Source organism: Tupaia chinensis, unplaced genomic scaffold (genome assembly GCF_000334495.1).
Source record: "Tupaia chinensis unplaced genomic scaffold, TupChi_1.0 Scaffold000569_1, whole genome shotgun sequence".
Classification (NCBI taxonomy): Eukaryota; Metazoa; Chordata; class Mammalia; order Scandentia; family Tupaiidae; genus Tupaia; species Tupaia belangeri.
Window position 1 is genome coordinate 1,788,702 of NW_006160083.1, and position 25,827 is coordinate 1,814,528.

The 25,827-nt window shown below is 39.3% G+C and overlaps 1 protein-coding gene across 2 annotated transcripts in view; it reads right to left on the reverse strand.

Annotated features, from left to right (window-relative positions):
* Positions 1–25,827, reverse strand: part of SYNPR (synaptoporin) — a 356,658-nt gene that overhangs the window by 175,855 nt on the left and 154,976 nt on the right. Inside the window, exon 1 of one of the 2 annotated variants that reach the window (XM_006158034.2) lies at positions 11,938–12,429. The exons of the other annotated variant lie outside the window; for it this stretch is intronic. Within the exon in view, the coding sequence (XP_006158096.1) occupies positions 11,938–11,961 (24 nt within the window). The 5' untranslated portion in view covers positions 11,962–12,429. Of the gene's footprint in view, positions 1–11,937; positions 12,430–25,827 lie in introns of those variants that run through there. 2 annotated transcript variants of the gene reach the window in all.

A 25,827-nucleotide genomic window follows, 5' to 3' on the forward strand; every position in this document is an offset into this window, starting at 1 on the left:
TTCCCTGGGTTAGTTTTTATTTTACTTGTATGGTATCAGTGTGACTTTGTCAACTATTAAATGTTCATACAAAAATCACTAATTTCTGGGAAAAGATAGAAGAGGTGGTACCAACAGGTCATCAAACTTTGAATCAATTTAAAATCCATAAATAAGGGGACCAGCAGGTGGCATAGTAGTTAAGCACTAGACTCTCACATAGTCGACTGTGGTTTGAGTCCCAGACCTGGCAGCTTGAAACTCATGCCGGCTGCGTGTGTGTGTGTGTGTTCATAATCCTGAGAGGAGAATGGAAAAGGAATTGTGATGTGGCCATCCTCTCTGAGGGATGATTTATCACTTTCTCTTTCACTCCTCCAAATATTGTGTAATACTACCATATCCCCAGTACTTAGAAAAGCTTCTGATATTTAGTAGACTATAAATAAATATTTGTTGAGTGAATAAATGAATAAAGTGACAAGATTGATATGCTCAATTATACATCACTTTAGAAGTATTCATTCAAAGTAAGTTTATTTATAGCAAATAATCTATAATTTCATCCTGTGTCATATGATATAATATAGATAATTTGAGAGTGATGACTGTTGAATTTTATTTCTATTTAATAACCAGCAACAATAGTGATGATTTATTTAGGGTAATACTGTGCGCCACATATTTCCACACACTACTGAGGACTTCATAACAATTCCTCCCTCCCTCAACAGTGAGAATTCTCTCTTTATTTCACAGATGAGAAAACTGAGCTTCAAAAATGTAAATCATTTATGGGTCAATGGGTCAGGCCCATAGTGCAGGAGTTAAGTGCTATGCATAGGGAGGTGGATCCCACATGACTGACCACAGTTCTAATTCTGATACCTGGCAGCTTGAAAAACATGGTAACATGTACCTGCATGTCCCCAGTGCTGACAGGCTGCATAAATGGAGGTGAAAGGATTGTGGTGTGACTGTCTCATTAGGGATGCTTTTTCTCTCTTGTTCTCTGTCTCTGGTGAGTGCATGTGCCCTCTGGCAATAAAAAAAAATATCTTTTTTTAAACTGTAAACCACTCAAAAGTCACACTGCTATTGAATCTAAACTTTGGTTGGATCCAAAGTATATATTCCAGTTATAACCCCCCCTCCCAAAGGTGATCAATTAGTATAAAGTTTAAATATGATTTAATTAATCTGATTATATCTTTATTGAATCCTTGTTCTGGATAGCTATCTTAGAAGGGATATTCAATCCTAATCTGACAGTCATTTTCTCTTGGTATTTGAAGACATTATTATACCATATTTTGGTGCTTACTACCATTCCAAGAAGTCTGCTTTTAATGTAAACGTCATTTTTTATAACCCCCCCCCAGGTGATTCTGATGGATCATACTATAAGAAACTGATTCTGGAGGTAAAAAGACTCAAAGCTTCTACAAGTAGTCCTTTCCAGCAGTTCCAGACATTTTTTGGAGGGAGTTTTCAACCCCATCGGTGAGGAAGACTAATCGTCCCCACTGAAAAGGCAGAGCAGAGAAAGCCCAGGCAGGCCAGCTGGCATCACAACATGGCTGGAAGCCTAATCTTTTACTTTTAATGATTTAAGCTTCTTGAATTAACTGTGCTTGTGAATAGTCTGGGGGTCAGCTAAATGTAGATTTTGATACTCAGTAGATCTGGGAAAGAATAGAAATTCTGCATCTCTTGCAAGCTCCCGGGTGATGCTGATGTTGCTGGTCCTCAGCCCACTTTCCAATGGGAAACCAGAGAAGTTGGCTATCTTACTGGAAATATGCCCAAAGGTGGAGGATCCAGTGCTCCCAGTCCCTGCAAAGTTCCATTTTATATTCAGGAGGGATCATTGTGGTTCTGACATATACACTAAAGTGATCCTCTTTTTTTCTCTCATTCTGCTATTATTTTCCAGGATGTGAACTTAATGAGGGATTTTTTTTTTTTTAATTTACTAGAGGGCATGTGTGCTAGCTGGAGAGATCCAGAGAGAGACACACACATATATACAGAGAGATGGAAAGTGACAAAGCAGCCATGCAGGATGTTCACCTCAAACCCTTCCCCTTCAGTTCTTCCTCCTCTTAGAATTTTGGGTAGACAGGCACAGACACCTAGTATGTTTCTCAAGCTTCTGGGTCTGGGACTTGAACCAGACATTTGGCCATGTAAGATCCAGCTGTCTTAACCACCACACCACCAGCTGGCCCAAAGAATGTTTTATGTCAGTTTTCATAGATTAAGAGCCAGACTTGGAGTAACAGCTCAGACTTGGAGTCAAACACACTGAGGCCACAGTCTCAGAGTCACCACTTAAAAAAAAGGTGTAATTTTGGACAGTGGCTCAGGTCTCTACAGCACATTTTCCTTCTCCTTCAAGTAAGAATAATGATCTTTCATGGTGCTGTTGTGAAGGTTCAAGCCCCACGGGTTATACAGCATAGCGCCTGGTAAACAGTAAGCACTGCTTAAATGGCATCTATGTGAAATCTTAGCATCTTGTCCTCTTCCCAGTATTCCTGGATTACTCAAAGAGTCCATGCCCTTCAGGATTTCACAGACTCTAATCCTTTCTCTTTTAATTCCCTGAAAGAGTTGTTATGAGGATTAAATAAATTAATATGCATCAAACACTTGGAGCCATGCCTGTCACATAATTAGTACCCAGGATGGCTTAGCTTTTATTTTTAGCACTTACTACAATGATAATTAAACCACTTTTGAAGAATGTCTAAATGGACCTTTTCCCCATTAGAATGCAAATCTTATGAGAGTAGGGACTGCACCTGTTTTAGTCACCTCCTTATCCCTCCTCTTAACACAGTACATGGTATTCAGTCACTGCTCTATACAAACAGCAGAAAGCATAAATGAATGAATGTATGAATGAGTGAATGGAAAAGAAAACATTCTTGACTTCCTGAAGAGATCCACAGGAAAAAAAAAGTGAAGTGTAGAAGCAGTGGGAGAGGAGGGTGTCTTCAGAAAGCCTCAGAGAGTGAGGAGTTTATAAATACCAGTCAGAGTGAAGAGGTGAGCGGAGGGGAAGGTGTCTGGGAGAGAACTGCCAGCAAATAATGACCTTCCAAAAGAAAAATAGGAGCCAACTGAATTTTCTGATCAGATGCGTCAGGAGATGTGTTGAGGTAAATGAAACACGAGAACGAGACACCTTTAAATTTGCTGCTGCAGGGGCTAATGAGTAACCCAGGGCAGTCAGGGAGAGGTTTTCCTCCGGCTTCAGTCCATGGGGAGGAGAAAATCATGGTGTTTCAATTTCCCTGAAGAAATTCTAGGACCACATGGACAGTGGATAGGAGAAAAGGCCCATGGGATTAGAACATGGTAGACTGAAGGCTGAGGTCATGGCAATCCCCCACCCTCTGATACAGAACATAGGTTATACTGGGACTGGTGGGAATTAAGAGGTTCCAGGGAAGTAGGAAGGGAAATCCAGGCATGTTCCTTAAGGTGAAGTGATCACAGGAAATGACTTTGTCCATATTGCATTTGGTTTTCTTACAGTTATTTTTCAGTGATGATACTCTGTCTTTGTGATTTATAATAGGGCATAAATCTCCCCTTGAGATGGAATGACCCATCAAAGCATTTCCAGACTACTTTAGACCCATCCCATGACTACAGTCATTTTCCTAGTAGGCTGAGGAAACCATTTTCCCCTAACCTCAAGCACTCATCAAGAGCCTGGAATGAAAACTGATAGCAAAATGGACTTTGAGTACAGAGGGAAGAAAGTAATGATGTTATTATCCGTGCCTGCACAGCCTCAAAGGGGCTTTCCCGTATCATCTGTGACAGTGATTGTAACTCTGGGGAGGGGACTTATAATTTCCATCTTACAGATAAGAAGACTGAAACCCAGAGAGGGCAGATGAATCGTCTAAGGCCGTGCATACTTTTTTAAGTCTCAGAGCCACCCATTGTAAGTTCAGTGTTTGGAAGCCATGCAGGCTAAAACAGTTTTCTTATCGGGAATTCTGCCAGAGCAATACACTTGGAATGCCTTTTGTCTTTGCAAATGTGTCAAGGGTCTTAATAGTTAAAAATACCTTTTAACAGCTCATCAGAAGATCATGGATTTGGGCCCAGATACAGTATGAACACTCTCTCCTGGAAAAGCCCCAGTCTGTACAAGCGAAGGAGTCCCTGTGATGAGCACTTTTGCAAACCACCACCTACCTTTAATGCGTTTTCCATATCTGCCAGTCCCTAAGGTCTACTGAGGAGGGCTATGTCTCTGTGGCTTTTTTATTTTTTGTCTCTGTAGCTTTTAATGAGGCTGAAATTTGGGTAAGCTCATCTACAATACTCATTCAGCTCCCAAAGATAGATGAGTATATACAATTTTAAAAAAAGAAACAAACAAACAAACAAAAAAAACAGCAGCAAGGACCTATCTCAGGTGCCTAGACATCAGCTTATAGTCCAGAACATGTACATTTCTAGTATGTGCCAGATCCCTAAATTGACCTTGTTCCATATGAAATGGTCCCTCAGATCATTGTTCTAGAAGGACATTAATATTTGCTATTGTCTTCTTCTTCTTTTTTTTTTTTTTAAACTGAATTTATCGTAAGACAATTCAACCCACCACTTGGGGGGCACTCAGTTTTCTGGCTTAAAGAAATTAAGTTTTGGGGGGGCCAAATGGTATACAGTAGTATAACTTGATACTCCTTAAGGCTAACCCACATAGGAAGGTTCTGGGGTTCAGAGCCAAAGACCTCTCAGAGTACACTGGGCACATACCTGTCCTTGATGGGGATCTGGCTAAAGCTAGGGATGGGTCATGGCATCCTGTGGAGGGGGGTTGCTATCTTTCTGTCTCCCTCATAGAAAAAATAATAAATCATAAAATCAACTTTAGAAAAGAGAAATTAAATTTTAACATTTTGCAGTCACCAGCAAGAGGTCTGATATTTTGAGGATGTTGTGTGTTTCCTGCAAGAAACTCACACAGCAGGTCCATCTGATTTCAAAACCTGCACCTTCTGTCTACTTTCTAGACCGATCTCTAGCACTTCCTGTGGCTTTTGCAATGTATTACTCTACAATCCCCAAGATATGGAGGAAACCTAAGAGTATAAATGGATTGTCCAAGCCTGTTTACCTCTAACGCTCCAATCTCTATTTGCTATTATGCTGCCATTACTGTTCAAAACAGCTGCAAAGAAAAAAAAAAAAAAGAACTTTAACATACTTACCTTTTCCCCCCATTAAATATTATAATTTTGTAGAAAAACACTGCATTCTTTAAAATTAGGACACATGAGTGTGAACGCAAATTCTCTCTACCCCCCAAATCTCTATTTGCTATTAGCCTGCCATTACTGTTCAAAACGCTTGAAAAAAAAAAAAAAAAAAGAACTTTAACATACTTACCTTTTCCCCCCATTAAATATTATAATTTTGTAGAAAAACACTGCATTCTTTAAAATTAGGACACATGAGTGTGAACGCAAATTCTATCCATTATTTTCTGCAAGAATTTTCGTCTGTAACCATTTTAACTATCCCTTTATTCATCCTTTAAAGGTTATAATATTTTAATGTCTCATTTGTTAATTTCTAAGTCAAATGAGATAATATAAGCTATGTGAATAAAGGAAAGTATTATACAGAGGTAAGTAATAATAGCGAAAAAGATTTAGATGTATCTTACTTGTCTTTTTAGGCAAGCTGTACCAACATATTTGGGGGAATAACTTAAAAATTCTGTAGTAAACCATGCCACTGAGTATCTGAAAGGAAAAAAGTAGATATAGAATGAGAAGATTTGGTCAAAGCTGATGGTAATTACTAAGTTTCTTGCAGTCATTTTAGCAAGGGACAATTTGGCACTATCTGGAGGTAATTTGATGGAAAAAATGGGGGATTGCTACTGACATCCAGTGGGTGGAGGCCAAGGATGCTGTTAAACAGTCTACAATGCACAAAACAGTCCCTACAATGATGAATAATCTGGGCCTGCACAGAAGTTAAGAAATCCTAGTTCATGTGAATTTCCATGAATTCATGAACTAGTGCATCTTGCTTATTCTTGTGCCCTAGCATCTAGCACTATACTTGACATAAAAGGGATACCCAATATATAAATGTACTTTGTCGGATAAATGGGTGAGTGAATGGACACCTGCAGAAAACCAGGTAATACGAGTTACATCTAATTTAGACCGGCAGGGAAAATCTTAGTTCCTCTAGGCACCTTCTCAGTTTACTCTTCCATCTTCCTTACTGTGCAGTCCTGTCAAAACTTCTTCCCTTTCTTTCCTCTCTCAACCTTGGGCAAGAATGAACATAACCTATCGAGTCTAAAAATGCCCAGGAGTGATAAAATAATGCGTACAAGACACAAGCACCACAAAACCTCTTCCAGCTCCCTGCTTTATACCATCCCATTTTAGCACGCAATAATCACATCGGTAAATAAGTGCATTTACTCTTGTTCCTTCACTGAGCATGAACAGATAACACCAAAAGCACATAGTTCCTGCAAATGTCTTGCTAGAACAGTTCAATTATGTTTTTAAGAAGACACATTGGGGCCTATGAAATAGAAACTAGGTTTAAGTGAGAAAATGGAAAACAAGGGCATTCAGCTATAGGAGTGTAGATATGATATCTGTCTGTATTCTGTGCCTCTCTTGGCGCTGACACATAGTAGGCATCCTTAAATAGTTAAATGAAAGGAAAACATTCTGAAGTCTACATTCCAATCCTTCCCTCCAACCTGTCCTCAATTTAAACAACAACAACACAATGCCTCTACCATTCAATTTTATATGAAGGTAGATTGAATGCCATAGGTATTGGAAAAGTGTACCAGTTTCTTCCCTTACAGTGTTCAAAGCCAGATAAAGATATGAGAGTTAATCACTGAGAAGTGATAGGGCACATGGCCTTTCCAGAGAGAGACAGAGAGAGAGAGAGAGAGAGAGAGAGAGAGAGAAAGTGATAAAGTGAGAAATCACTCTCCAAGGGGGATGGCCATGCCACAATCCCTTCTCCTCCATTTTCCTCTTGGGCATGTACGCACACACACCCAAGTGTTTTTCAAGCCACTGGGTCCAGAACTCAAACCATGGAGCCATGTGGAATCCAGCACCGTAATCACCACAGCACCTGCTGGCCCTGGACACACATTTTTAAAGCCTTACTTTGACCAGAAATGAAATATGCCCAAAATATTTGTTATGTCTTTGTCAGAAAGTCTACAGTGAGATAATATGTGATGCTTTGGGAGCTTTTAAAGATTCTATAAGCAGGCCCAAAAAAGTCACTTGGGGACTGTGCATGGAAACCATTTATGCCCAACACATCATTCTCCCAAAGGACCATAATGACATGATTACCTGCTTTTATTGGCCATCCTAAAGCTCCACAGTGAACTGATTGCCCTGTGTTGGGAATAAGCTTTTCAGAAACTATAGTGGAATATATTTAGAGTTGCCCCTGAACAATTTTCCATTAGTATTTTTGGCTAGAATCTGTGTTAAAAAATGATCACTATAAAATATATTAATTATGCAGATCCATTAGTCTGCAGAATGGAGAGACTGAGGTGTTTCCATTTTCAACTCATCCCTAATCTTTAAACATTTAAAGATACATCAGTGACCTAGAGCCTCTCCTAGTGGATTTAGTACTTTATGTGCTGATTTAAGGCTCAAAATACTCGCTGATTCTATTTTCTTACACTAGTTTGTAATAGGAACGGCAGTTCTATTTGTACACCAGTTTAGAATGTTTGATGACAAATCCAACACTCATTATGTCTTAACACCAGCTGCTTTATCCATACTTAATAGATCATTTTTAAGCACTTAATGATCAATATGTGTAAGTACACACATAACCAAACACAGGGCAGAAATAAACAGATGAGGTGGAGACAGTCTCTACTGTGCTTTATTTAGAAGTTGGTTATCTCTCTGAAGAAAGTAGTAACTTCTGCTAGAGGCTGAAATATGATACACTTTATACAATTGTTTCTAAGATTAGTTTTAAAGGATATTGTGTATTCGATGAGCACACATTGGCTGGTCACAATATATTTTATTACAATACAAGTTCTCATTTAATGGCTCTTAGTATATTTAGAGCTCTCGTAAATGCTGCTGGAAAAAGCTAACTGATTTATATTTATCAGTAATAACTTTAATACCACACTTCCTGATTAAACTACCCAATTATAATTTTTTTTAAGAGCAAGAAAAAGAGGTAATACAGAATCAATGAATTACCAGGTTTGTCTCTGACAAAAATGACTATTATTTTAGAAACACATTTTATTGCATACTGCGCTCTGGACTCTTGTTAATTAGTTGTGTGCCTACCCTGGTGGTACTTCAGAAGCTACTGCTTATTAGATGAAGTAGATCACATTAAGAAGTCAGTATTGGGGGCCAGCTGGTGGCATGGTGGTTAAGGCACTGGACTCCCACATGGCCGACTGTGACTTGAGTCCCAGACTTGGCACCTTGCTTTCTCACTTTCCATTTCTCTTTCTCTCTGTCTCTCTGGTGAGCACACATGCCTTGTAGCAAATTAAAAAATAATAATAATGATAAAAAATTAATTACTTTTTTAAAGTCATCAATATTGTATTAACCATTCAAAACTTGACTCATAATGTTCCTAATTTGTGGGTTTTTTTTTTTTTTTTGGTCTGTTTTTCCAGATTCCTTTGGTCTTTGAAAAGATATAGCAAGGGTGTCCTGAGCTAGATTCTATCTTCTAGCAACTTTTTCATCACATGAAATCTTCTTCTTATTTTTCTTATACGGACTCGCCTCTTGACTGGTGTACTCTGCCATTGGAAGAGAAATTTCAAACACATTGATTCTATGTCAGTTGCATTTTCCCCCTATGAGATTCATCTGATTTTTATTGGATCAAATGGATTTCAAATGGAGAACTCAGTGCTCAGGTGTGAAGGAATGCATTTGGGAGCTCTGAATTTCAACTTTGTCACGCTTCTCAGCATGCTTATCGGCAGCTGTGTTCATTTTTTAATTACCCAGGTGGTATAGATACTTCACAATAGTCTACCTGAAGTACCACCTCAGCCCTTTCCAGCTAACCAAAGAATAGAAAAAAAATCATGGTGGGGGTGAGCAGAAAGAGGTGAGGATGCTATAAAGTTCTCCAGAAATAAATCAATTTGGTTGGAATTGCTTTTACATCAATGATAAACCAGATACCTTGAGGTACTGGATATTTCTCAGCTATTGTGGCATCTTTGTTTTGACTTTGTATTCAAAAGATTGAAAATCAAAGGGGTGAATTTATTTCAATTAATTTAAAACGCTACCTTAATTTAGCTACTTCGGCATGTATCTCTCCCTAAGCTGGCTCACTTTCGTCACTTCCACATCTTTGTGGCTGTACAAATTGGGTAAAGAAAGCACACACTCTCCGGTTTTAAACACATAATTAGCTTGGAGTCACAAAGGAACAGTCTGAGAAAAAGGAGGGTATATAGTGTCAAAAGGGGGAAAGTATATTTGAGTTCCTGCACATCTGTCCCATCTAGGGGGTTGTTGTAGATTACTGATAAAATGGCCTGCCAGAGAGGGAGAAGCAGATTATGAACCTGATAAGCCTGCTGATTCTGAGTCTCCCCTTCATCACTGTTGTCTCAAGCAAGGCAAACACTTGCCCTGTGTTTCCACTTTATCATCTGAAAAATGGGGAGGTAATGTTATCTCCCTTACGAAGTGCCAGTGAGGGTTAAGGAGATAAGCTGTGTGCAGTGCATCGGACAGTGTCAGGCAAGCTACATAAAATGCTCCGTGTAATGCCAAGCATATACTAGATAATTATTAAATGGAAAAGTCTAGTCTATTTTTTCATTTTCCTAAACAAAAACTCATTGTGAAATTTAAAAAAAAAAAAAAATTCCTTTATTGTTTTCCCCAAAATGGTTCAGATCTTGATTCCCCAGAACAGATTACAATAGCCTTTTTGGCTATGGCATTCTGTGCTTTTCAGACACGATACTTTCAAAGATGTTCGCATTTGCTTTAACTTAAACTAAAAGATCTGCCCACTTTAAGACACAGATGTCCTGTTGTACTTCCTGTGTCAGGGAATCTTAGCCAGCATGGAGTCCTAACACTCGTGTAAGTTGGCAGCCTGGAGGAAAAGATAGATACTTCCCCGTGGAGGATGCAGTCCCCTCAAACTTCACTTATTTATATTACTAAATGGCTCCAAACGATGATACCTTCATTGACAGTCATAACTTTATATCCAACCCGTTACAATGGCCATTAAAGGAGACTGACCACAGAAAATATTAAAGGATGTTGGGAGTTGGGTAGGGTGTGTGAAAGGAGGGGAAAGAGAATGCTTTACCTAGCAGTAATGGATGACAGCCCAAAGGTATGTTTGATCTCTTTGGTTTGTTTTTTTTGTTTGTTTATCAATAAACTATCTGCTAAGGAACACTTGGTTCCAGCTAGGGCTTATGGCTATGCGGAAGATGCTTACTGCAACCAATAACAAGGTACTGTAATAACTTTGTGTGGGTTTAGGGGAGTCTGGCTATGTTGGAGCCTGAGCTGGATTAATCACAATTCAGTTCGTTTCATTCCGGTGTGTGAGGGCTGTGTGAGTGGCGGTGCGTCTCACAGGGAGCAGAGACGAGGGTCAGTACATTCCCAGACACACACTACTGTTTCCCTGAGCTGCCCTAAGACTACTTCGGAATCGGAAAAATTGGTGTTCTGAAAAAGAATCCATCGATGCCTAAGAGCTCTAGGCATGCGTGATGCTCCCAACTTTACTTTCAAAATCTCTGAAAAATATATAGTCAGATCTCTTCTTGCTTCATATTCAATAGTACTTTAACTTTCAGCAAAAATGTATTATCTAGTTCATTTTACCATAAGAAAGATTATGCAGATTTGTTGATTGTGTAACAAAAAGAGAAGATTAAAGCATCAGTTTGTTTCCATCAGAGCAATTACTTAATCATCTTATCATCTCTATCTAGCATAATTACATTAATAGACTTTCTCCACACTTATAAAGTAACAGAAAATTCAGACCGTCTTTTACTCTCTTGGGAAAAAAAAAGCAAGCAAGCAGTTAACCAGGTAATGCATTAAGCAGTCATTACTAACTGTGGTGACCAGACAGTCATTTTGTACTAGTTTGAATTTAATAACAGCAACTTTTCTCCTGATTAGCTTCAGATATAGAGACATGAGAGCCAGGACTGGGCATCTGACAGATGGTGGCACAAATACACAGTGCAAAGAAAGAAAAGAAGCAACAGCCACTTGGACTTAGGGCTTTTTGTGAAATGCTAGAGGTTTACTTTGATATCTGAATAATTTTTGTAAATTCAGTTTTTCTAAAGGTGTGTGCATTTGATTGTATGGGAGATTTATCTCATTCATTCTGCCTTGGTGTAAGACCTTATGAATTAGCACCTATCTTTCAGCACAGTGTACAATATTTGGCAGCTATTTATGGAGTTAAAGAAATTCTCACTCTGACACTGACGAAGAAACTTTAATTAAAATGGTAAGCAGGTTGGAGCACGATGAATGTACTTAGGACTTTAAACACTCCAAAGTGGGGGTGGGGTAGAATGACATTACATTTTTATAAAACCAGATATGAATTTGCTTAAATAGTTTCCTTACTATGCTTAAAGAAACCGAGCATCCACTTAACAGCTAAAGTAAGCAACCCACTATCACATAATATAGCCTCTTTGGTTTGAACATATGAATACAAGAAAGCAAAGTAAAACCATAAAAGACATTATTACTAAATATATGAAAAATGATATTTGGCAAGAAAAGTGTGCAATTCAAATGTACGTATGCAGCTGCAACACACACACACACACACACACACACACACACGGCCAGCTGTAAATCAAGATAGGTATAAACTTACCGGAGCAAATATCACCATACACATTTACAAAAGAATTGATAATCCAACTTCCCTCTCCTGAAAGAAAATAGAGATTGTCTCATACTAAAAATAAAGCTTCTGTGTCCACAGCACCAGCCACTTGTCCCTCTTTTTATGAAGCAAAGGAGAAGAACAAGAAAATCAATGCGGAGGGAAAGTGAGATGTTATACCAATCAGGTAGCAGCTTCTGCCTTATTTGCAGAGAGATGGCAAAACGGTCATATTATTAGATGGTGACAACCCACAGCCGAGTACAGGAACCTGATACTTCCCTCTGGTGAAATGCTGCTTGCTTTGTGGGGAGGTGGTTACCACCATGGTGAACTCCCACACTTGGCTTTCTGCTCACCACTGGAAGTGCAGGGCTGCTTTGCACAAGCAGCCTGCATCATGAGAAGAGGCACCATCTCCCCTTTTACTCCACGGGCCCCCTCCTCTCTCAAACACAGCATTTAAAAACAAACTGGGAGATCAAAAGGAGCCAGGATTCTGTGTGTAGGGAGTGCAGGGAAAGCGGTGTTTTTCTAGAATCCTTATGAATAGATTTGCATAGATTAGGTACATGTTGATATGTTTGTTTAAATAAAAATTGCCCTCATTTTTATGGAACTGTATGGATGTTATGCATGATCCTGGTTTGGGAAATTTATATACTGTCCATAAATAATGATTAAGATGGTAGGACTGGAAAACAGGCTTTTCAGGCTCTGGCCACCATGAAAGGGACAAATGACAAGTTAGTTGCTCCTTTATCACAGGGGCGTTACTTAAAGCCATCTCCTGCAGACTCTCAAAATTAGAAAGGTTCCAGAAGTTAAAATGTGAGCAGGATCTACTTTTTCTACAGTTGAGCCTCTGTAAGTAAGAGTTGAGCTTTACCACAGAAATCATGGCATCCTGAGGCAGCGTGTTTGGGGTGGGGCTGGGGGAATTGGCACTGAATTGATGTAGAGGCTGCTCACAGGTTACATGGTCTCCTCACATGGCATCCTGAGGACAGTGTTTCCCAGGGGGCTCTGCCAGCACAGGGAGTGGAAACCTGCATGTCTGCCCCCTTCACGTCCTATACTTCAGGGCCAGACTCAGGACAGGAATATTGTCATCTTGCCCCAGATGTCTCTGCTGTATCTTCAGTTGGTGATGGCCCAACTGAAACTCACCCAGGCCGGCCTTCCTTTTCATTGGTGATTATTAATTAGGCATCCGTTCAGAGTCGTTCTTAGGGTTCTCTCTGTCTGTCTCATACACATATGTAGACACACACACACACATACACACAGAGTCACCACCACACTATTGTCATCACCATCATCTCTCTCTCTTTCTTATTCCCTTTCCTTTTTCATATACACCTAGTAATGACTCAGTTGGGGGAGAAGAGAAAGGAGGTTGGGGGAATCACCCAAACAAACCAAAACACCATAAGGAGGAGTCAGGCCTGGGCTCTAATTTTGGTAAGCCACTTGCTAGTCCAGCAACTTGTGAAGTCCCGCGAGGTCTCTGAGCCTTAGTTTGCTTTATATAAAATAGGTACACTCATGCCTCCTAGAACTGTGGGTGGAGAGGTTTGGGAAAGAAAGAAAAAAATGGGTAAGATGATGCTTTCAGTCCTATACTACACACACACAAACTGGGCTCAGGGACCTCTAGTTCCCTTTCTCCTCCTCCTTTGATCTGCTTGTTTCATATGCATAAGCCTTAGAGGTACTTACCAATTCTTCCAATTGTACATACCTCATGGCCCCTTTGAAATTTTGATAGGAACTCTTTTTCTCTCCCCACTTCCCCATGGCCTCTCCTCACATGCTTATTGAAAAATCATTGCATTTCAATGAGAGAAGTTACTCAGGGGAGTAAATTAAGCAAGTGAACATACTTGAAGTAGAAAAAGGCTGAGAACTACAGGCATTTCAGGAAGCACTCAATAGCATTTGTAGAATAAGTGAAGGATCGACTGAAGGGATCAGGTCCCTGGGCTGAAGGCCATAGTTCTCACCAGGGGCCTCTGAGGAGCAGTGTTAGAACAGGTAAAAGAGGTTGCTGCTTCTGGCACGCACTCATGAACAGATCCGTACTATTTTCTTTTCTTTTCTTTCTTTCTGTCTTTGTTTTAGGTTTTTGCCATAGGGCATATGCACTTGCCAGAGAGAGACAGAGGAGAGACAATGGAAGTCACCCCCCTAGAGGGTATGACCACACTACAGTCCCTTCTCCTCCATTTTTCCTCTTGGGATTTTCAGGCACGTGTGTGTGCGCGCGCGCACACACACACACACACACACACACACACCTGGCACGATTTTGAAGCTGCCATGTCTGGGACACAAACTGTCGTCAGCCATTTGGGAATCCAGCGCCTTAACCACCATGTCACCTGCTAGCCCCAGATCCACACTTTATAGTTTCTACAGGACGAGCAGTGAGTAATTCTCATTTGTTTTGAATATTAACATCCCCATTTCAGTAAAATAAAAGTTTTGCCTTCCACATAATAGTAAACATTTTTTGAGTATTTACTCTGTGTCAGAGAAGTGTTGTTTTTTTTTTTTCTTTCTTTTTTTAGTACATCACCTTATTTGGGTCTCACAAAACTGTGAAGAGTGACATTTTTACTCCACTGTGCAAATGAGAAAACCAAGGTGCAGAGTAATGTAACTTACTTACCTAAAAGTGCACAGTTATTCATTGGGAAAACTAAGATTTGAACTTAGCTGGATTGCCATTGTAAAGCTGTGAACTACACTGCTCTAGGTGCCACGTTTATTCAGTGTACAGGGTATGAGTAATCCACAATGAATGTGTGGACCCTAGCACACCTCCATAGGTGTCCCCGCTGTGTAGATTCTTACCACAAAGACTGAGAACCTCTAGAGTAGACAGGGTTCTACCAAACTGACAAGGTCCATGCCCAGGTCCTGTTGGATTCTTTATGGACTTGGGCATGTTATTTAATACCTGGAAGATAGCAGTTGTGAGGGTTAACTTTGGATTTGCTAGTGATCTGCTTTGCGAATCTGGCTATGTCCCTGTATTTCAATTTTTCTCATGTTAAAACTGACAGATTTCTGCTGAATGATCTCTAAAAGGCTTTCTGGGTTAAATTTTACTAGATAAGGTTCTAAGATTAATAAGGTAAATTCTAACCTGCTGGTTGGGTTAGCTTTTCTGCCTCATAGTTTGTTCCAGATAAAGCAGTAACATTCTTTAAGCCTTCTCTATTACCGTCATACCACCACCATCTCTCATAGGGACCACCTCAGTGGACTCCCAGGAGGTCTCCCTGCTTTCACTCTTATCCTTATAAATCCCTGTCTATAAGGACCAGCAGATGGCATAATGGTTATGTCGCTGGACTCCCACGTAGTCGACTGCAGTTCATGTTCTGGATCTGGTGGCTTAAAACTCATGCCGGCACATGTGCATGTGTGCCAAAAAGCGCAAGAGGAAAATGGAGGAGAAGATATTGTGGCATGGCCATCTCCCCTGGGGGATGATTTCTCGCTTTCTAGCTCTCTGTCTCTCCAGAGACTGCACACACCATTATAGCAAAAACCTGTCTCTCTCTCTCTCAAAAAAGTCACTGTCTATATTGAGCCATTTAAAATATGAACTAGATCGTATCACTCATCTGAAAAAAATACCTTAGTAATTGCCCCGTAGGCTTAAAGTAAGATCCAAACTCTTCAAGTCTTCAAAACCTTATATAATCTGGTTCCCATCTACCATTTTGTTTTTATCTATTCTAACCTTCTCCTTCCTTACTCTTTAGCTATGTTGGCCTACTGTGCCATTCTGTTTGCTATTTTTTCTGCCTGGAACATTCTTTCCTCTGATCTGATCCTACTGTCTCTTCCTTTGTCATTCAATTCTTAGTTCTACTTCCTGACTTAGGGGGTCCTTCTTCCATGAACACCTTCTCTAATTTTTTTTTTCCTTTTCTCCAGTCACGCCTTTTAATGTTATCCCAATTTTTGTTGTTGTGTTCATGCTATGTTTTTATGTTTTTGCATTCTTATTGCCTGATATGTCCTTGCTTATTTATTTAATTATCGATGATCTCCTTTCACTAAGAGAGAACCTCTACAAAAGCAGGGGGCTTGTTTCTTTGCTCAACATCCTATTCTCAGTATTTAGGAGAGTACTTGTTCTGTAAGAGGTGTTCAATAGATATTTGGTGGGTACATAAATGGGTGATTGAATCGATAAATCCCCATGAAATCAAGTCTATGATGGTAGTAAATAAAGCAAAGTTCATCAAAGGAGTTTAGCCTAAAAATGTAGGATAGGAGCCAGCAGGTAGGCTGGTGGTTAGGAGCACTGGATTGCCACATGGCCTACTGAGGTTCGAGTTCTAGACCTGGTTGCTTGCTTTCTCGCTTTCCCGTCCTCTCTCTCTGGTCAAATAATAATAGTGATAATAATAATAACAACAAATGGAATTAAATAAATAAATCATTCTTTTTAAAAAAATGTAGGACAGATGAACAAGGGCAATTCATTCATGCATCTTAGTAGATACAGACTGTTTTTGCCCCCTTATTCTGGAAGGGTTGCAAATTACATTATCATATTGATTTAAGTGGAAGTGACATCAAAGATGGTGGAGAATGCATTTTGTAAACCATACTGATAATTCATTTTTAAGAAGCTTGCATTTCCAGGGTTTAGTTCACCTGGGCCTACCTAAAGCAGTTGATATTTGGACAAGTGCTCATATATTTGTCATTCAAGAACACATAGTCTTGTCAGCTAGCCACTTAGACTGTCCCTACCTCCCACTTCATCAGCCAGTTCAGACAGTTGGCTACCACTCTCTAACACAGAATTGGAACTGACAAAAATAAAGCAATATGCCATTATTTGATGCTTCTTATTTGAAAAATGATATTAACATTGTTTCTACTGCTATAAAAATAACATTTATCCATTATTAGACTATTAAAAATAGAAGTACAGTGTTTCAAGTATTTATAGAGAAGGTTAAGCAGTTTAAAATAATCTGAGTCTCTGAAAACTTCATTAGCAATGCTAATTCCCAATATGGTCAGATCTTCAACTCTGATCTTTCAATCGAGCATAGCCTTCAGACAACTACAAAAGAACTTTTTTTTTTCCTCTGAGCAAATAAATTTGTCTCCCTTTGGTGGCTGCCCCTTCTGGTAAATACAACAGTTCCTTTCTTTTATAGCTTTTATTTCTAAACATCTGGCCTCTCAAAAGGGGTCCTTTTAGGCCAGTCTGCTTCAGGATTAGACAGTGGGAAGCCTAGCTTTCTAAGCATTTAGCAAACACTGAGAGGAAAATTCCAGAACCATGAGGCCCTCCATTGCAGTGAGGTAAAAAAGGTGTTCCAGGATAAAACTACTCTGGCCATACTAATGACCACAGGAGTTCACTAAGGCACTTCCATTTTGCTCCAAGAACAATTTCAGTTCCTTTCTAACTACAGCAGTGAGAGCACTTACATTTAATTCACTTGTAAAACAACTTTGAAATCTTTGTTGATGCCATCCTTATTCTGACTGAACACAGCTCCTACCTTAGGTAAAATATAATTTATTCTGATATGAGCAGCTATGCAGAGTCAGGGCAGGACTTTCTACATCTCATGTCTTATATTTCCCTTGTAAACTGCCTTTCTCCAACTCTGTCTCTGTTCCTTTTCAAATACCTAAAGAAAAAACATAGTGTCAATATACTTGATCATCGGCTTTCCACAGTAGGGTTCAAGGCTGGATGAAAGAACTCCACACTAAAACTGAGCATCGGGGGAAAAGTTTGTGGAAACAATAGAAGCTAAGGGATATAGAGGAACAAAATGGAGGAAAGCTTGACCTTTTGGGTGGAAATGCAGCCATACTTAGGGAAAAGTAGACGAAAGTGGTAGTTAAACATTTTGGTGAAATTCTTACATGTACTCAAATAAAGATAGCATCCTCAAATGACCAAATCATCTCAGTTTATAATACAAGCATGATCTTTAATAGCATAAAATATAATTGTATACATACAATATTATGCTTACAATACAATGATAAGCATAATCTTTAATAGCACAATTTCGAACTTTAGGAATTCCTTGGAGGTGCTCTACAGCACAGAATGGACATGGGAAGGTGGTACAGGGGGCAACCAAGGGAGCAAGGGCTCCACACCCCTTTTCTGCTTCAACCAGCCCAGCCCAGCCCACTATTTTCTATTCTGGATCCCAGGTTTCTGAACATAAGTGCATTTAAATAATAAATTTTACATCTTTGTTGTTGTTGTTGTTATTTTAGATTTTTGCCATAGTGCATATGTACTTGCCGGAGACAGAGAGTGAAAGTGAGAAATTATCCCCCAGGGGGGATGGCCATACCACAATCCCTTCTTTTCCTTTCTCTTCTTAGGCTTTTGGGCACACATGCTTATGTACCTGTGTTTTACAAACTGCTGGGTCCAGGACTTGAAACATAAAGTGGGCCATTCGAGTCCTGGATCTGGCGACTTGCTTTCTCACTTTACCTTTCTCTCTCTCTCTCACTGGTCAAATTAAAAAATAATAATAACAAATGGAATTAGATAAATAAATAATTCTTTTAAAAAAGAAGTAATATAATTTTATAGCTTTTATTTCTAAACATCTGGCCTCTCAAAAGGGGTCCTTTTAGGCCAGTCTGCTTCAGGATTAGACAGTGGGAAGCCTAGCTTTCTAAGCATTTAGCAAACACTGAGAGGAAAATTCCAGAACCATGAGGCCCTCCATTGCAGTGAGGTAAAAAAGGTGTTCCAGGATAAAACTACTCTGGCCATACTAATGACCACAGGAGTTCACTAAGGCACTTCCATTTTGCTCCAAGAACAATTTCAGTTCCTTTCTAACTACAGCAGTGAGAGCACTTACATTTAATTCACTTGTAAAACAACTTTGAAATCTTTGTTGATGCCATCCTTATTCTGACTGAACACAGCTCCTACCTTAGGTAAAATATAATTTATTCTGATATGAGCAGCTATGCAGAGTCAGGGCAGGACTTTCTACATCTCATGTCTTATATTTCCCTTGTAAACTGCCTTTCTCCAACTCTGTCTCTGTTCCTTTTCAAATACCTAAAGAAAAAACATAGTGTCAATATACTTGATCATCGGCTTTCCACAGTAGGGTTCAAGGCTGGATGAAAGAACTCCACACTAAAACTGAGCATCGGGGGAAAAGTTTGTGGAAACAATAGAAGCTAAGGGATATAGAGGAACAAAATGGAGGAAAGCTTGACCTTTTGGGTGGAAATGCAGCCATACTTAGGGAAAAGTAGACGAAAGTGGTAGTTAAACATTTTGGTGAAATTCTTACATGTACTCAAATAAAGATAGCATCCTCAAATGACCAAATCATCTCAGTTTATAATACAAGCATGATCTTTAATAGCATAAAATATAATTGTATACATACAATATTATGCTTACAATACAATGATAAGCATAATCTTTAATAGCACAATTTCGAACTTTAGGAATTCCTTGGAGGTGCTCTACAGCACAGAATGGACATGGGAAGGTGGTACAGGGGGCAACCAAGGGAGCAAGGGCTCCACACCCCTTTTCTGCTTCAACCAGCCCAGCCCAGCCCACTATTTTCTATTCTGGATCCCAGGTTTCTGAACATAAGTGCATTTAAATAATAAATTTTACATCTTTGTTGTTGTTGTTGTTATTTTAGATTTTTGCCATAGTGCATATGTACTTGCCGGAGACAGAGAGTGAAAGTGAGAAATTATCCCCCAGGGGGGATGGCCATACCACAATCCCTTCTTTTCCTTTCTCTTCTTAGGCTTTTGGGCACACATGCTTATGTACCTGTGTTTTACAAACTGCTGGGTCCAGGACTTGAAACATAAAGTGGGCCATGTGGGATCTAGCACGTTAACCACCATGCCATATACTGGCCCTAAATTTTACATCTTAAATGAAAAGCTGTGGGCGAACCACTGACCTAATGAAGAAATCTGGCAATTGTGGTTTCCAGCCATGCACCTTTCTGACACCAGTAGAGATGCTAGAATTTATTCCTATTAGTCTCGGCAATGTTCAGATGTGATCTCATTTGATTATTATTCAACCCTTCAATCTAATCTATTATCATCATTTGATGCACAAGGAAGTTAAGGCTCCATGCAGTTCAGCAAATTACCCAACTCTGAACAGCTAGTTAAGTAAAAGAACAAAGGTTTAAACCTGGGTTATCTGATTCCAAAGCCCAGATTCTAAATCTCCACATTCCCCACTCTGGGCAAGCTCAGCACATACAAGGTAGGCAGCTGAACATCACCTCTCTGAATGTGTTAGAGCTTACACTTACTGGAAATCAAAAGTGGTTATGTATTTCTGGTGATTACATCTACTCTTCTGGTTTAGGGGACTAAAAATGGTTCTACCATAAGCCACTGACAATAGATTTATTCTTCCTGTAATCTTGTATAGTACACAATATTAATTTGCACATAGTAGGTAGTATGTTAGTCTTTGGCAAATTATTAAAGAGGAGGAAATGGATGACTCGTCTTAGGCTCATATTCATAATTCTAATCAAAATTACAAAGATACCTCTTTGTTTTCCACCTTTTAAAAAAATTTTTTTTATAATAGTGAGAGCTCTATAAGCAAATTGACAGCTTAGGAGTTTGGCTTATTCCTGACATATTTCTTAATGCATAGTGTAGAACCAGAAGATGGATAGTTCTTGCTATGATTAAGGATTAAGACTTTATAACAGAAAGAATCCCTGAGGTTTGATTTTTACATGAATCTTGTTAGTATTGCAATACCAGGAAATAAAAAGAAAATCATGAAGACTATTTTCAATAATCTTGCTCAGTATGCTGAGAAATGAATAGTAAATTAGATGAAAAGCTTTTCCACTGATAATTTAACCCATGAAGGGAAAGTGTAATAGCCAATTGTGTATGCTGACAGGACTTTCTTAATTTTTCTTTTTTTAAAAATAATTATGTACTTATTTATTTGTTATTATGATTATTTTAATTTGACCAGAGGAGAGAGAGAAAAGGAAAGTGAGAAAGCAAGCTGCCATGTCTAGGACTCAAACTATGGTTGACCCTATGGGATTCCAGCCCCTTAACTACCACGCCACCTGCCGGCCCACTTTCTTAGTTTTTCTAAGCTTCAGTTTCTTATAAGATGGGAATGATGCTGAGTTATATAAATAACACTGCAGAGAAGACAAAACGACATAAGTGAAATGCATTTTCTCTCTCAGCTAGTGCTTCATGCAAGATAGATTTGAGAATCAACCACTTGAGAATGACTTTCTGATTTTCCTTCCCTTCCCCCCAAAAATCAAGTTAAAATCCCTTTGTTAAACACACATCTCCAGAATCCAGATCAAATTACAGCTCTTAATAAAATAATGCATGGGTGGGAAAAATGTTGAAAGTCTGTTTTTTCCCATGTAATTTACAGAATGTAGAATGTATAACCTTCGAGTGTTTCTGCGAGGCTCCAATGAGTCTGTTCACAGTCTACTTGATGATGATTTCATCTGAAAGCATTCTCTTCTCTCTGCTTCTACCCCCACAAAGCACAATATTGAGAATGCGGCTATAATGCCACACAGTAGGGGAATGCCCTCGGTCAGACGAGGTCTGGGCATTTTTTTAAATTTGAGGGCTTATGTGACATCTTTATGAAATTTTTTCTCTTTTGTTAACTGCATATGTTTTATGCCAGAGGTGTTTCTGGATTCTTAAGGTGTGGGTTAAGCTATTTGGCCAGTAAAAGTTTCTACATTTTCTTTTCTTTTCTTTTGTTTTTTTTTTTTTTAACTGCCAGAGGGTACGTTCAGTCACCAGAGACAAAGAGGGACAGTGTGCCCCCCAGTGGGGTGTGGTCACAATATGATCCTTTCTCCATGTTGTTAGGATTTGGGGCAGGTGTTCATAGGTACCTGGCATAAATTTCAGGCCTCTGGGCTGGGATTTGAACCACAGTTCACCATGTGGGCTTGACTACTTCCTTAACCACTAGAACATGGGGCAGACCCTCCACAGTTTAATTAACCAAGAAAGTCCTCCTATCTGAAGAGTATTTCCTACATTCCTAATTCACATTTTCTCAAACCCTTGGATTCAGGGCTAGAAGGAAGGATGCTGCAGCCCTGGTTATCTTACATGGCAGCTGTGATACTTATTGGGTTGTCGGGAAAGTAATGACACATTTTTGCATAGAACATCGAAAATAAATCATGACTTTCCTGATGGTGGAATGACACGAGACAGTAGTTTAAGAATTAGTTTGTGATACTAAGTAGAGTTCCTGATAGCTTCAGTTCTCAGTGTCTCCCTCTGTAAGCATAAGGCAAAACTACTTTTCCTGTAGTAGTTGATTATTTATGACTACAGGCTTGTTTAAAATAATTTGAAATGCTACGTACACACACACAGAGAAAGCCAGTTTTTTCTTCAGATGTGCATTTATTTTAAAAATAGAGTGTTTTATCAACATCTTCCTTAAAATGTTAGTTCTTTCTTAAACCATCCCTAAGTCTTTAAATGATACAAATCAAAAGAGTCAATCTAAAGGACAGAACATTCTGGTATTTCTAGAATGTCACTTATCTCAAGTCTAAGAGCAACACTTTTCCTCTCATCTCTATAAAATGCACAGACAGCTTCTCCCTGCAAGGGGTTGTAACACCACTTATTCTGATGTTATTTGTAGTGTAAGGAGACTCAGAAAAAAGAGATTGTGTTCAGAAAAAATGTCCACCCTTCCTGTTATGACATTAATAGTGCAGAACAAAGAAATGTAAGCAACATCTTCTCAAATTTGGGTACACATCTGAATCATTTGGGCAGCTCATAAGCAAACAAACAAACAAACAAAACTAAATCCTGACCACCTGAATAGAAGCTAGGAGGGTGGAGAGTCTAGTAATCTGAAATTTGCAAATTCATACAACTCCTCTTGCCACAGTACATGAGGCCAACAAATGCATTTTTATTATTAACAAGGATACCATAGGCTCTGAGTAGGAAGAAGAGTCTCCCTGAAGGCAAGAGAGGCTGGCTGCTAAAATCAGTGCCATAGGGTAGAAGCATGATCAATGACCCCTCAAAGCTCACTTCTCCTCTTTGAACCTTTCTCTTGTCTGGGGGCTTCATCTTACAGAGAAGATGGTCTAGCATGGAAACAAGATGAGAAACTAATTTAAAAATAGTAAGAGCTAGCAAGTACCATGGTGGTTAAGCCACTGCATCCCCCATGGCTGACCATGGTTTCAGTCTCCAGTAGCTTGAAAATCACACCGGGCACATGTGCATGCATCCCTAAAATCCTGAGAGGAAAATGGAGGAGAAGGGATTGTGGTGTGACCATCCCTACTTGGAGGTAATCTCTTGCTTTCTCTCTCCAGTGAGCACACATGCCCTATGGTGGCAAAAATCTAAAAAATAAATAAATCACACACACACACACACACACACACACACACACACACAAAGCTCAATGACAGTGGTTGATATTTATATGCCAGGCCCTATTCTAAGCACTTCATAAGAATGAACTAATTTAATTCTCCTTACGATACAACAAAATTTAAGAAATCGTAGTCCAGAGACCTACAGAAGTATTGCTTGGACCATTTTTTAGAATCAGCTGGGATTTTGCTCTTTCCTCAGTTTATCTCCAACTTTTTCTATGTTAGCTTTATCAATTCTGCTGCCCTATGTACCACAATAGGCTTAAGCCATTCTGTCATAGGTCCCTTCCCTAGAAGACTCCTCCTTAGACAAATTATATATATATATACACACACACACACACATATATACATATATACATTATACGTTATTATTATTTTTAAGTTTGCTATAGGGCATATGTGCTCACCAAAGAGAGACAGAGAGAGATGGAAAGTGAGAAAGCAAGCTACCAGATCTGGAACTTGAATTGTAGTTGGCCATGTAGGAGTCCAGTACCTTAACCACCACACCATCCACTGGCCCAACAAAGGCCTATTGGGTCATCGAGAAAGTCATGACACATTTTTGCATAGAAAAATATATCCTGACTTCCCCAATGACCTAATAAATGCAAGTGGTTGGAAGATGATTACAGGAAAGGGAGTAGAAGATAGAGGCAGGAATCCAGAGGACGCCAATAAAAGATTCATTAATGTGTGAGTGACTTTGATAGGCAGTTGAAGCTTAATCTCACTGGGGTGCTCTGGGCATCAGTGTGAATACACTTTAGAGGGAATTTGGGAGCATTTGCCCTCTTTGCTTTCCCTCATTGACCTCTGCAAGCTTTAATCCACTACCTGTCTCACTTGATAGCTTGAAGCCCTCAGGCAGAGACCCTTCCTGCGGGAGGATGCCAAATGCTAGAATAGAGAGAGAGTGAAGTGAACATATAGGCTTAACTGGAGGAATGCCTGCAGGTGGCCTAGAGAGGCCTAAATCCCAGGCAGTAGAAGAGGAAAAGGGAATGACTTCTTTATAAGTGCTCCAAAGAAAGTTTATGTTGATTTGGCTCTGAGTGATTTTTTTTGTTTTTTTGAGGTTTTTGCCATAGGGCTCATGTGCTCACTGTAGAGAACTTGAGAGAGGCAGTGAGAGGGAAAGTGAGAAATCACCTCCCAGAGGGGATGGCTATGCTGCAATCCCTGCTTCTCCATTCTCCTCTTGGGATTTTGGGCATGCATGCAGTCATGATTTTCAAGCTGCCAGCTTTGGTACTCTAACAGTAGGTGGCCAAGTTCAGCACCTTAACCACCACACCACCTGCTGGCACCGTTGATATTCTTACTTAACGGGTTTCAACATATGGGCTTGGTGGTTTATGCTACAGACAGGCTTCTGCCCTTTGCTTATGCTGTTATCTCCCTACAGAATGTTCTTGCTTCTCTTCTTGGTAACTAAATATAATCCCACTCCCTCTTCAGAAGGCCACATTAATTGCCACTGCCACTTTTGTAGTTCTTCTTGTTTCTAGCCCTTATTTGATTCTGTCTGTGTCAGTTTTCCATCTTGATGTTTGTCTCCCTTAACCCAGCATTTTGCAAGAGGAAATACTTATTGAATAGATGGTAGACCCATTCTCAGTAAAGAGAGTTCGACCTTATTAGTTCCACCTGATTTAACTTCAGATCCTGTGCACGTGGTTTTGGAAGGCCTATCTTGTTGCCTCTTATAAATTTTCAAAATTCTGTTAGTTTATCCAATGATATTGATTTCTAGTGTCTTTTCTCTGATCTTCATATCATGGTAAATGTCACATCACTGATTGAAATGAGGGCTCAGATATGTTTTATTTTTGAAGTGTCACAGGTGAGTTGAAAATTCCACTAGGTCATTGAACTAACATTAAATGTAGATAAAGAAATAGAGAAGCAGTGTTGGCTCTGCTTTGAGGGTGCAAAACCTTCACAAATCATCTTTCTTTTTTAGTTATAAATCTTCTCTAGTTTGGCTGTAAAACCACCTCCCTTGTTGGGGATTTGTGAGCTCCTACTCATCCTTCAAAACTCAGCTCTTGGTCAACAGTAGCACTGCCAATTCAACGAAAGAGAGATTACACGAGACTGAACTGGTGAAATAGAATTCTATGACTTTTGTCTAATACATGACTGATTTCCTTCTATGCTTTGTCTTCCAGATTTAAGAATTTTGGTTCTCTTGTGAATTGTTGATAGCTTCAGCAATTTGTTAATTTTTTTTTAATCGAAGCATAAGCTTTTCTGCCTTCCTGACCCCTTGGCAATTGGAAAATATTTGTGAGCATTCTTATTTTGTGACAGAATGCTTATTTGCATATATTCAATGATATAATAGTATCTGTTGCCTTACATCCGAAATTGAATTTTTTTTTTTTTT